At 34.8% G+C, this 13860-nt stretch overlaps 1 protein-coding gene across 1 annotated transcript in view; it reads right to left on the bottom strand.

Moving 5' to 3' along the window:
• Positions 1 to 13860, bottom strand: part of LOC140161032 (protein furry homolog-like) — a 119637-nt gene that overhangs the window by 24708 nt on the left and 81069 nt on the right. The window contains 6 exon segments of the mRNA XM_072184411.1: positions 2804 to 2959; positions 3963 to 4247; positions 6814 to 6840; positions 11503 to 11682; positions 12016 to 12156; positions 13034 to 13204. Of these exon segments, the coding sequence (XP_072040512.1) occupies positions 2804 to 2959; positions 3963 to 4247; positions 6814 to 6840; positions 11503 to 11682; positions 12016 to 12156; positions 13034 to 13204 (960 nt within the window).

Raw genomic sequence — 13860 nt, 5'->3', positions numbered from 1 at the left:
ACTACTGAAAGTCTTACCGCTACTGAAAGTCTTACCGCTACTGAAAGTCTTACCGCTACTGGAAGTCTTACCACTACTGGAAGTCTTACCGCTACTGAAAGTCTTGTACCAATATTGAAAGTCTTACCAATATTGAAAGTCTTACCACTACTGACAATCTTACCGCTAAATAGTTTTGGGGATTTTCTCCAGAAATTAGCATTTTGGCCCAAACTTGACCTCACAGATGAATTTATCAAGTCTTTGTCATTCTAAATATGTATACTTTTATATACTTTATACTACTGAAAGTCTTACCAATATTGAAAGTCTTACCGCTACTGAAAGTCTTACCGCTAGTCTTATCACTACTGAACGTCTTACCAATATTGAACGTCTTACCAATATTGAAAGTCTTACCGCTACTGAAAGCCTTACCGCTACTGAAATTCTTACCGCTACTGAAATTCTTACCGCTACTGACAGTCTTACCGCTACTGAAAGTCTTACCAATATTGAAAGTCTTACCACTACTGACAATCTTACCGCTACTGAAAGTCTTACCGCTACTGAAAGTCTTACCGCTACTGAAAGTCTTCCCAATATTGAAAGTGTTACCACTATTGAAAATCTTGCCACTACTGAAAGTCTTACCGCTACTGAAAGTCTTACCGCTACTGAAAGTCTTACCGCTACTGGAAGTCTTACCACTACTGGTAGTCTTACCGCTACTGAAAGTCTTACCAATATTGAAAGTCTTACCACTACTGACAATCTTACCGCTACTGAAAGTCTTCCCAATATTGAAAGTATTACCACTACTGACAATCTTACCATTACTGAAAGTCTTACCGCTACTGAAAGTCTTACCACTTCTGAAAATCTTACTGCTACTGATAGTCTTACCGCTACTGAATGTCTTACCAATATTGAAAATCTTACCAATATTAAAAATCTTACCGCTACTGAAAGTCTTACCGCTACTGAAAGTCTTACCAATATTGAAAGTCTTACCAATATTGAAAGTCTTACCACTACTGACAATCTTACCGCTACTGAAAGTCTTCCCAATATTGAAAGTATTACCACTACTGACAATCTTACCATTACTGAAATTCTTACCACTACTGAAAGTCTTACCAGTACTGAAAATCTTACCACTACTGGAAGTCTTACCGCTACTGAAAGTCTTACCACTATTAAAATCTTACCAATATTGAAAGTCTTGCTACTATTGGAAGCTGGAAGTCCAAAACTTTTCACATTTCATCTGCCTCATTCCATAGTGGCTTAAGGGGTCGGATAGCAACGTTTGCACAGTATTTTTAGTGGGGCATGGGAGCACATCATTACAGACATATCGAATTGCATTCTGAATACGAGGAATGTTGATCAAAATCAAAATTCAGTTTTCAATCTCATTATATAAGCCAGTCTTAGAGCTTTATTTTGCTGAAAACCCCATCATAATTAGACTTACGGAACCAGAGATATGGCCACTTTAGTGTTTCTCAGAACAATAAAATACAAAGGAAGTTCAGTACTGTTATTGATTATATCTCAAAATCAATATTCCCGACATCCGACTCATTTTGCTTGATCGCATCACATATGTCTTAATGATGTTCTCTTTCATTTTGCTAAGTTTAAGCAGCCAAAATTAATTAATTAAATTTGGTGTATGATTACAAAGTGAAATTTTGTGTTTTCCACAGCGGTGTATCCATTTTACGCCACTTTTTATACATACATTTATTTTATATAGTAAACAAACTATGTGTTTTCAATACTGACGTACATATTGGTTTTAATTTACCAGTAATAATGTCTTTATTTCTTTTGAAAGTTATATTAGGTTAAAATCTATTTATTTTACTACAGAAATTTCACACCAAGTACAAAATATAATAAATGTCTGATTTACATAACTTGATTTTATATTGGCATTTCTTCAAACCTGATTTTCTTGAAAAGTTGTTAATTTGCGGTGCCCCATCTTAAGCCACTATGGACTGAAGCTGACTATTTGTGTTGGTGTGTGTTTACTCTTTATCTTGATCTACTTAAATGAATATAATTATTATGTTGTGCAGGAAGTATTATCTACCATAAGGCAAAAAGAAAAAAGTTGTATTGCCCTTTTCCGACCAACCGAAATATCTGAAGTCACTTTTATTTTTCCATATATGAAATTTCATATTTTTGTCATGAACTTTGCAAAATATTTGTCCGTCCTGTTTGTAATTGCAGTCTGATATATTTCAAAAATGAGCCTGACAAACCATATAAATCACCGTTTACTGTGGTATTCGGTGGAAAACTTGCATTTTCTAATGTAGTCTGTGGCAAAATATTTTGAAAAATCAATAAAAAAATTGTCCGACTGACCCTGGTTTTGGAGCTATAAGGGCAATAAGACTTATTTTTTGTTGGCCTAACCTTCATACAAGCAGTTATTCCTAAAATTATTTTATGCACAGGTTTCAAAAAATATACCCTGCACATTTAGTTCTGACCTGTGTTTACCATCCAATGGGCTATTCCATTTAAACTTCACACTACCCCTGTGGAAGATTTAGCTTAAGTCTTCCACAGAGGGAGTATAACTTTTCAATAGAATATTGAAATTGGGTAACTTTCATTTGAAATACTCACTCCAGTTGTGAAAGATAGGTGTAAAGTCATAATACAGGGGGGGGGGTATGGATTCAAAATGATTGACCATGACCAATTACATTTGAAAAACATACTCCCCCTGTGGCAGATATTTCCAAAATCTTCCACAGGGGTAGTGTGGATTTCAACTTGACTAGCCCAATCTTACCATTGGGTTGACTTCTTCATCATCCAAGAAATCAAAGTATCGGTGTCCACCTGTGAAGTCCTCCTCTTCTTCCTTGTCAATGGCTGACGTAGACTCACTTGACGTCAAACTGTTTTGCTGTGGTTCGGCGATGTCGCTCGTGGAGCTGAAGATAACCTGTAAAGCAAAGAAAAATATTTGGCAAATGCTTTTATTAAATGCATTACGGAATATAATCATGCAAAATTATGAGTGATATTGTCAAAACTGTTCACCATATTCAATTTAATTGCAGTGACAGTAAAGACATATTTTTCACCTATTGAACAATAAGTTATAATCACTTCTTTTGTAGGTATGGCCAACAAATCATGTCAGTACTCAATGAAGTTACAAACTTTTCAGACATTTTTGAGTTTAGAATCCTAAACACATGCACACAAATTTAGCAAACTACATGACGAATGAGGAATGTATAGTCTGGTTCTTAACTAATAAGTGTCCATACTGTGACGGTGAGATATGGTGACTTGACCTCTAATCCTAATTCCTGCTATATCAGTATTCCTGGAGGCAATGTGATATCCACATGTCAATTCATGACAATGTTGGAAGTTTATCTATCAACTGAGTGTAGATTATGGATCACTATGAAAACTTTTAAATCTGACTTTTGAATTCTTGATGAATCTCTTCAATAATATGCAGGGTCGGATCCAGGAATTTTTGATAAAGGGGCGCCTTTTGGTCGACGACGAAAAAAATGTGTTAAAGGGGGTTACCCCCTCGAAAACTCGACGGTTTTGGCCCATTGTTTGCTGTTCATGGTCAAATTTGTTCTTTTTCTTTTAATTTCTTACAATTTTTGTATTTTTAAGTTACCGGCGCCCTTTGCTAGTCAAAAAATAGAGGGGGCGCGCGCCGGCTGCGCCCTCCCCCCCCCTAAATCCGCCCCTGATATGTTGTACCCTACTGGGAAACTGCCAAAGGAGCAATTATCAATAATTTGGCAATTAGTGGTTTACTTTTTAGATACAAATATCAAATTATACCTCTTCAGGAACTCATAATCACTAGTATTCAAGGAATTGTACCCTTCTACTTCATTTCTGATAGTGAGAGAGGACTACCACTTTGATTTTCATAATATAAGATAAACTCATATGTCCAGATAACTCACCGATGGGCTCCTCTCAAATCCAACTTCCTTCTGTCCCAATCCCTTTAGTACATTGCATAGTCTTTCCCTAGTCCGTCTCTGTGACAACTGCGGTTTTCTCCAGGCTGACGGTACCACATTCTGATTGGCTGCTGCAACCCCGCTAGCCCCCGTCATATTGGTGATATCTGTTGGTTCTGTACTGAGACTGCTATCATCGCTGCTTAATGTACTAGTTGCTGATTCATCACTGAATGATGTTGTTATGGTCACCATAGAGGGGAACTTTCTACGGATTACTGGAGTCTGTTGAGTATATATTAAGTAAGGATAAGTCAGTATGCATCTTTAGTCGCCCGTGCAAATGGAAAAGGAAGATACTGACATCAGGGCCTAGATTTCGTCTTGGTTTGCGAGAATCAAAATCCATCATAGTCACTGTACTTATTGTATGATACAATGAGAGAAGTTGATTCTCACAACTGAATCTTACTAAAATCATTACGAGAATCGATTCTGTGATTCTCGTCGAAATCTAGGCCCTGGACATTCAAATTTCAAATACAGTCAGAGGCAAGAGCTAAAAAATGTTTCAAGCCTCCCCGAAAAAAAAATGTTTGTCTCTCAAACAAGTTGCAAAAAATAACTATGTATCATTTCTTGTTTTTTTGCCATTATATGGCTATTTTATTTATAACTAAAAAAATAGCATGTAAACCAGCATGTGCCAGGGCTATGTGCCAGGATATAGCTTTCACATACTTATGTACAAAGGTTTGAGAGACAAAATTTGAGGGGTCTGAATCCTAGAAGTAAAGCAAAGACGTTTACACCAATTTGATGAATGCAATATGAACAGCTATAAAGACTGAAAACACTCCTCTATACCTTGTTTGACAAGTAGAAGAATTGCGATATGATAAAGCAAATTGAAATCAGGTTATTTCAACTTTCCCATATCGTTACTGAGAAAAATTATAATAATTTCTGTTAAATTTGTAAATATTATGTATGACATGGCTAAGTACCCCCCCCCCAAAATCAAGGTAAAAAATCAATGACACTCATACAAATTTGAAGGCTACATGTAAGTCAGCCTGCAATTTAATGCAAAGTTTTGCTTGATGAGGCAGAATTGCTCATTTGAAGTTCTGTAAAAACTACAACTTTACAAGCGAAGAAAAAAGAGGGGGGGGGGGAAGAAACGGAACACTAAATATCAAAATAAAGTGACGGATCATTCATATTGTTATGTTTATTCAAAAAGTTTTATGAATCTCAACTCAAAATATACATGTGATTAAGAATAGTCAATGCTATACAAATATATTTTCCTTATCCCACAAAATTTGTTTCAAAAACACGAAACTTCATAATTTGGTTTATTGATGATCCGCCACTCCTTAAAATAAGAAAAAGGAAAATTCATGAAATGTGTAATTTAGACTATGACTATATGAGCACAACACAAATAATGGTGGAAATTAGTATAATTCATACGTAAATAGTAGCTTGGTGTTAAAACTAAAAAACAATTTGTTTACTCCTGTAATATGGTAAACATTACAGTTTCTGCCAAAGAAGAACAGCAGATGTGTACATTTAGAAAGCGTGCACAGCGTCACACACAAGTGAGGTTCTGAATGGCCGATTCAATTGTCTGGCAATTATAACATCAGACACGGTAATCTGAATGACAGATTACACATCAAAACGTTGGTCGGCGCTAACAAAGCTCCACGTATGTCGCTCATTAACAGAGCGCTTGCGTCAATCTGAACAAGGGACTGCTGTTCTTCTCTGAAACCGAGTGTAATATGTTACACAACTAATCCAACCAGACCAAAGGCAGCAAGTTTGAAAATGAGGTATTATATGTGATGCGATCAAGCAAAATCAGTCGGAACTCGGAAATATTGATTTTGAGATATAGCGAATAAAGGAAATATTTCCTTTGTTTCCTCTTGTTTTGGAAACGCTTTAATTGCTCATATTTTTGGAACTGGTTGTTCAATTTCAATGGGGTTTTCTGCAAAATCCAGCTTTGTAAATGTGTTTTACTATCCTGTAAGAAACTGAAAATTTATTATTGCGAGTTCGACTGATTTTGCTTGATCGCATCACATATATCATCAGCAGCAGTATTCACTCTAAGCTTGTACGTCACAATTTTGGCACAGTGGAAAGCAGATATGATGCATGTAATTGAAAATAGATGCATTGCCCTGCCAAAATGGACCATAGAGCATGCACTGACGTCACTCTCTAGAGGAAGCCAAAATGAACTATATATATAAGCAGAGCACAAAGCATTGTCTGTTTTGTCAAAATGTTGTACAGTAAAACAAAACCATTGTTCTTTTGCCCATCTATCTTATCATGTGGCCTTTTAAGAGTTGACATTTTTGCAACTGCTCAGAAGTCCAAAAAAGTATGAATAATTATGTAATCCAAAAATGTATATAGCTTGTTTTAACATTTGTATTGAATTACAAGAAGTAACCACATTCTCCTGTCATGGGCAATTAATCAGTGATTAATGGTTCATTTTAATCATGTTGACAAAGCAAAACAAAGTAAGATCTTTATTACAAAACACAAGATTCAATGTTTTGACAAAACCACCACCTTTTTATTTAAAATATATAAAAATAGTGTATGTGTATAATATGTGTTTATTTGATTGTATGTGCATTGTATTGGTTAACCATGGGGACGGTGTTGTATGAGGGTGTTTGTGTGTATAGGGGTGGGTGTGTAGGGGTGCATTTGTGAACACACAGATGCACAGACACCTATGTGCTTGTCATCAGCAACTAACTAATCTTCAAACTAACACTCAACACAATGTGTATCTACTTTAAAAACTCACATTTGACATAGAGCCGGGTTCAACCACCTTTAAGTCAATCAGTCAGGGAAAGTTGTAAGAAAACAAAATGCAATGTGTTGCAGTTATTAAAAACATCATACATTCAAAAACAAAACAAAAATTATGACAAGTTTTAAGGATGTCAAATGGGTGCATTTATGATCATTGTACAAAATTCAATTAATATAGCATGTTTTTTACTATATAAAAGTCCATTTTCTCTAAAATATTGAAAAAAGACTACCCAACATTTGTCAAAATCAGGCACCAAATAGGTCAGAATGGACAAACACCTTTGCCCAATTTTATCTAATACTAGGGATGCCCACTGTCAATACAGTTTCCACTAGAACGATTTTTCATTTACTGTGTGCGTGCACTCACACACGTATTGTCTATGGAGAAACTGATCGATACAAGAAATCCCAGGCCTGTTAAATGGCGTACATACTTGTTTTGATCCAAATATAGGCCTATCATCAGGGTGTTTCAAGAAATTCCTGATTCCACCGGAAAACATTAACCAAACTTTTTCCTGTTTGGTCAGTAAATAGAGAGGACCTTCCTTCATGAAGAGATCAACTTTTTTAATGAAAAATTTAATGAGATGAGAACTACAACAGGTTGAAGTGACACCATTCCGTGTATCAGGTGTTCAAACTCAATTATCTCCGAATATGGAGTGAATCAGACAAGCAAACTTACATACTCATAAAATTTAACTATTTTTGAAGACAAAATGTGTAGGATGTTAAGAAATTTAAGAATGTTTAAGCCTACCGAGGCCCATCTCAAATCATGCACTTCCCCATGCACTTCTCACTACCATGTCTATTTCATATACTATCCATCATGGCTTCTATGCACACACAGTGTATTGCTCAATGTAGTAAAGATAACCTTTGAGTTGGAGCAAATTTCTCAAAATTGGTAGTGATTAATGTTACCAAACTTACGCCATGATGAAATATAATAATTTTTGAAGATAAAATGTGCTGACCTTAAAAGATTGAACAATGTTTAAGACTACCGCTTTTCATTTGAAATAATGCACTTATTGTTCATCTCCTCTATGGAGATATTTTCCATGGCGGCCATCTATGATCATGCTTGAGGTTTCACCAAACAAACCATGGGTTTTGAGGTCTTATATTTTTTGTTGTATGTCAACAAAATCGATTAAATTTTCAGGATGATCTTATTTTCATGTTGTTATAAGCAAATATAATGTTCCAGATAAGCTAGTTAATAAATACATTAAGAAAAAGTACCTTAAAGTTGCACTTTCTGTTAGTATTCCTTTTTGGACTTTAACTTTTTAACATGTTCTAGCAGCCCTATATAAAACCGTGACACTCGAAAGGCCATATCTCTGGAATGAAACGTCCGATTAAGATTATTTAAACGCCAAAATGTTTCTTTCATCAATTCCCATCCAATAAGTTAGGTCTGAATCAATTTAAAAGTACTTTTTAGTGGACATGCCTACTAATACTAAATTGATAAATTTTCAGTTATTGATCTATTTGTACGTACAGTTTATTTGAGAGTGGACCTGCCAGAAATTTAGAACTGAAGTTGAACACTTTCCCTTATCAAGAACTTCACCACTAATATAATGATCTTGCAAAACCTGACATGTAATTTTAACAAATCATTTGACATCCATTAAAACATTGAAAAAAAAGTTATTCATGATGGCAACTTAAAAGAATATGGTAAAATAATAAATCAAATAAACACGTTAAGTATGGATTGGAAAATTACACCTTGTGCCTCATCTGTGGCTGTTAAAATAAGTTAAAAATTAAAAATTAAAAATTAAATTGGAAAACACACACCAATGGATTGTTCAAATTTCACCGTAACTTTTCAAATCTACTAAAGTTATGCTGGATTCAGGATTTTGTTGAGTATTACACTTAAATGTGTCTTGAAAATTTGGGTTCATTTGTAAAATTTGAATAAGGGCTATTTCATTATAAATGACACGTTCACAAAAATGGCTTTTATCATATCTGGTTGATATAATTAGGGTGATAATGCAGTGTTATTAACTTAATTCTAAGTATGCCACAAACTACAAGCTACATGAGCATTTTACAGAATTCTGTCTATTTTTGTATAAAAAATTGCCAAAAGGTACATTTTAACCCAATTTTGGAGTCCCATTTCATTTTGCCCATGTATTCTGAATTAATTCTTTGAAAAATTAGGTACATTCTCTGGCAATGTGCTTGTTGCAATGAAAATATGATATGTGTGGAACATCATGCAAGTTGAATGGTGAAAATTGGTGCAAAAATGTTAAAATTCTGTAGATTCTTGCAAAATTGGCATTTTGCGTTAAATAAAAAAATGAGTGTCCTCTCCAATTCATGCCTCCATTTTTGTTAACATTAAAGAGGAAATATAAACCCTTACCCTACCTGTATAATCTGTGTTATATTACCAATTGATGGGACAGGGCACTGATTGAGGAATTCATTTATTTTACATACAGTAGACCACTTGTTCTTGATACCACAGTTCGCGTTAAAATTTGTCCTCTCCAGAACTGAAGTTAATTACTAATTGTTGAAATAAGAAGGATTATATCATAGAATGTGAAATTTGTAGAGGAAGAGTGGTCTTCCTTCTACCAAGGTGGCACATGATTTGGTATTTGTTGCATTTTGCAAGCCTGTATCCACGATTCTGTTTGCAATTTAACAAATGTCCTCTCCAGCACAATTATGTCATTTCCATGAATTGGTAAACAAACTAAAAAATAAAAATTTCAAAGAGCCAAACCCACAAGAAATTTTTGCATTTTATTGCAAATTATGCTTACAAACCACTTTAGTGTTCAAATTATTGTCCAGTTGTTGAGAACACATATGATATTATTCTGCATTGAACTTCGGTTAGCTAACAATTGCAATATTCCTAATTTAACCAGAATATTAACCCTGTTTGTAGTGGATTTTAAATGCTGGGGATCTTTTATGCAATAATATTGATGCAATAATATTGATGCAGCTATTTCTAAAGTTAAAGTATGCTTTATTATGTGTTAAAAAATGTGTCCTATCCAGAACAAATGACACAGGAGGGGTCTTTTATTTTAGGTTTTCCATGACTAGTACAACAGATTGACGCAGAATACTCACTTATGCATCAGTGTAGCTATTGGGCAGGACAAAATTACTATTTCATGAATTTTTCATGTGAAGATAAAGTTTATCCTTAAAATATGTAGTAATTTTGCACCATTTATCTGGATTAGTATCAATTTACTAATTGTTTTATATTGAAACTGGCATATTTAAGACACTGAAGTGTAAAGGAACATACAACAATTATTACAGACTAAATATGAATAAGTATGAACCCAATGTTGGTTACATATACTCTTTCAAAGTTGTGTATTAAATTGTTTAAAAAAATGTCCCCTCCAGACGGCAGCTATGTTTTACACAGCAAAAATTCAATTTAATTTTTTAATGGTTCCTGAGGGTTTGACGCTCTAATATTTTGAGAATTATTGACACACCATCTGAACTTTGAAATGATAATGAATTTGCATGAAATAAATGAGTTTGAATTTTGACCCCTTTTGGGACTCAATGTTGTCATTTATAATGAAATAGCCCATAATCTTTCTTGTGATCACAAGTATAGTGTGCCTACATCATCAACATTTGCTAACTGGGTGGGGTTTTACTACTCTTTTGCCAATTATCAGCAGATAGTGTGAGTACCATGTTGTACGCTTATCATAGGATTCCAATTTGAAATATGACTCCAATTTGAAAACATGCTTAAACTTCCAAATAAGATATCACCAACCAGGGTTAAGGATTAGGGTCTGTATTGAGGTAAGGACTGGGTATGGGTTTACAGATGCCATCAGATCCTTCAGAGTTATTTGCATAAGTTCCCTTACGCAATAAATCAATTCATCATGAAATTGTCACGAGTAGCAAGGCATACCTTTAAATCAAAATAATACATAATTAATAATATATGCACAGAACTAATAAAACTGTAAAATTGTTTTCTCAAGTATTACAATCCATAATGTTGTTTATTTTGTTTCTTTGGGCTTTGATAAAGCAAGCATGATTCACCTCATGCATAAGATAAAGCTGATGGGAACATATTTGTTGGACAAAAATATTGAACAGGGAAGGGAATGTGTTGCATATTTCATAAATAAATAAATAAATGTAGATATGACTGCACATCTTTGGTAACTTTCATGCATGTCTGAGCAAGCTGTCAAATTATACAGACTAGCCTAGAACCAATTTAGCCAAAATTGAAAGTGGCACATTAAACTAAAAATTATATATCACAAATAAAAACTGATATATGGAAAAACAATTCGACAGATTTACAGGGTTAATCTTCATTAGACTAATATTCAATCAAACCTTCATGGAAATTCAATCAAGCCTTTGACTTGTTCTGAAATGCCAACAAAATAGTTTTCCCGGATTTGCCTTCTTTCTGTTTTCACAAATTTGGCACAGATGGATAAGGATTTGGACAAGAATAGCAATGTCTAGAATTTGGTATACAATAGTTCATATTGTCTTAAAGGCATCATTCAATTTTTTACAACAAAAAGCAATTTGAAGTAAAATAATATATATTTTTTTAATGACACAAAGACAAGAAAAGGTTGAATAAAATGTAACCTACCCTTGAGAGGTCAAAGGTGAACTCCATGGTTCTGCCAGGTAATTCCTTGCGGATTTCCATGTCTAGTAATGGTACTTTCTTGCCGTTACCTTCTTCTGGTATCGTGGGTGGTTTGACGATGGACGACGACTTGGACACGGCCACCTTGAGAATGTTGAGTGATTCCTGCCAATGGCAACTCTATAAAAAGATCAATTATTTCAATGTAATGAACAATAAGGAAGTGTTGCTACAATGACTTTTGCCAGAGAGATGCTGGGTGTAGAATGGGTCCTTCACTGGCTGCTCTTCTCATTAATTTACGCCAGGGATGGGTAGTATTTTCACTCCATCAGGCTAAATATAATTTTTATCAAATTTTGGTGTTTTAGGTGTTTTTGACATTATTGTTTTTGCAATGTTGGATTCTGCCTGGCTCAATCAATCAAGAAATCAATTGATTGATTGATCGATATATCAATCAATCGATCGATTAATAGATCAATCAATCAACCAATAAAATAACCAACTCACCTGTACATATTTGGCAATGACTCTCAGCAAGTTGTCGTTCACTTGTTGCATTGGTGCTGCCATTAAGTCTATGTTGTGCAGTAGATTGTACACTATCTGCAACACAGAGGCTTGGTTGGACATCGGACCTTTTTCTAATACCTGCAGCAAACAATCAAGATTAACAAAATATAAACTGATATTGGACTCTGTAACTTTTCACATTTGCTTATTTTTTATGTTTCTTTTAGAAAATGCTAGAGTGAACAATAGCCCATGAGGAGTGACACAGGTCAAGAACTTATATAGGCACCTAGGCACCTAAAGACAACTGCATGGGCCAATCAGTGGTTCACAGCAGCTTAGAAACAACAAGAGTGAAGGGGTTCAGTAAAGCATCAGACACAAGAAATAAGATGCTTATGTACTCTGCAATCGAAGGATGGTGCGTCATTGTCAGATATGTCTCTGACTACTCCATCTGGTAGGCTATGCCAAACGTGAACTGCAGTGTGGATGAAGGTTCTGCCAGGTCCTTATAAAGTTACTCTTTTCAGAGCCTTGGTTTAGCAGTGACATAGCTTGCGACACCATCACTGCATCTTCACTCAGGCGGACAGAGAGAGAGATGGAGAGAGTGAGGAAATTTGTTCGATATGTTTATATAAGCTTGATAATATTAGTAATGATTATGTACCAACAATATTACAATCATAATTATTATTATTTCAAATAAAATTACAAATTAAAGCCATACTATAACATTTGCTGAGGAGAACGCCCTCAAAATGTTTTTTAATTCTGGTTTTTAACCCCAAATAAGGGATGTTAACCCATATAATGGGTTATTCCAGTTGAAATCCGTACACCCCTATGGAAGACATGACCTTAATCTTCCACACAGGGAGTGTGAATTACAAATGGGGTTACCTGAATGGGTACCTCCGTTTGAAATCTACACCCCCTGTGTAGGAGATTAAGGACAAGTCTTCCACAGGGGGTATATGGATTTCAACTCGCATAGCCCAATTTCTCTTACCTCAATTAAGAATGTCATCATAGCAATACTGAATTGTGAGTAGGCATTGTGTAGGTATTTACACACCACACTGGTCCATGCTTTACTGTCCCTGTTGTAGGTCCTCTCCCGGTACATCCCTAACACTGTATGTAATGGCGCCATCTTCTGGTATTTCTGTTCCTGGCAAACCTAGTGTGTCAAACAAGATGCAAACAATTATGTTATCAATCAAATTTTTTTTAATTGTACCCAATTGCAAAGGAAGTAAATTTTGATTCATGTCATAAAATGAGGTGACTCTTTCTTTAATTTATACCACAGTAAAGTGTCACATCTAGAACTATTAAAGCTCTTCTGATGCCTTAGTGTAGAGGGAACAGATGTATGATATTGTACATTATTCTTATCCAGTTGATGTACATGTGTCTTGTCAAGAATCTACAAAATTTTATTGGTTTTCAGGTATCCATTATCACACGGTAGTGGACATTCTCATAATACAGTGCTGCTACTCAATGGCAGCACGCTTGGTGATCCTCAATGTTTGCATTTTGAAGCTGCACCCAGTGAAACATGCACTACTGTCACTGACTACACTTGAGTAAAAGCTACTCACAAGCCTTATAGGTCAACAATAAACTGAGTCTGCAATTTTTATAAAATATCTACAGGTCATGGGAAGAAATTCATAAGTGACATTTTGGATTAAATTTAGTTATTAATTTATGATAGATAACATAGGTACATGTAAATGCACATATTTGCAATTTTTACAAGTCTTGAAAGTAATAAACACACATGCATCCCCACACAAATCAGATAAAATTTTCTTGTACTTAACCCTT

This window comes from Amphiura filiformis, chromosome 9 (genome assembly GCF_039555335.1).
Source record: "Amphiura filiformis chromosome 9, Afil_fr2py, whole genome shotgun sequence".
Lineage (NCBI taxonomy): Eukaryota > Metazoa > Echinodermata > Ophiuroidea > Amphilepidida > Amphiuridae > Amphiura > Amphiura filiformis.
The sequence above is the reverse complement of the archived record's forward strand: the minus strand, read 5'-3'. Positions and strand labels throughout refer to the sequence as shown.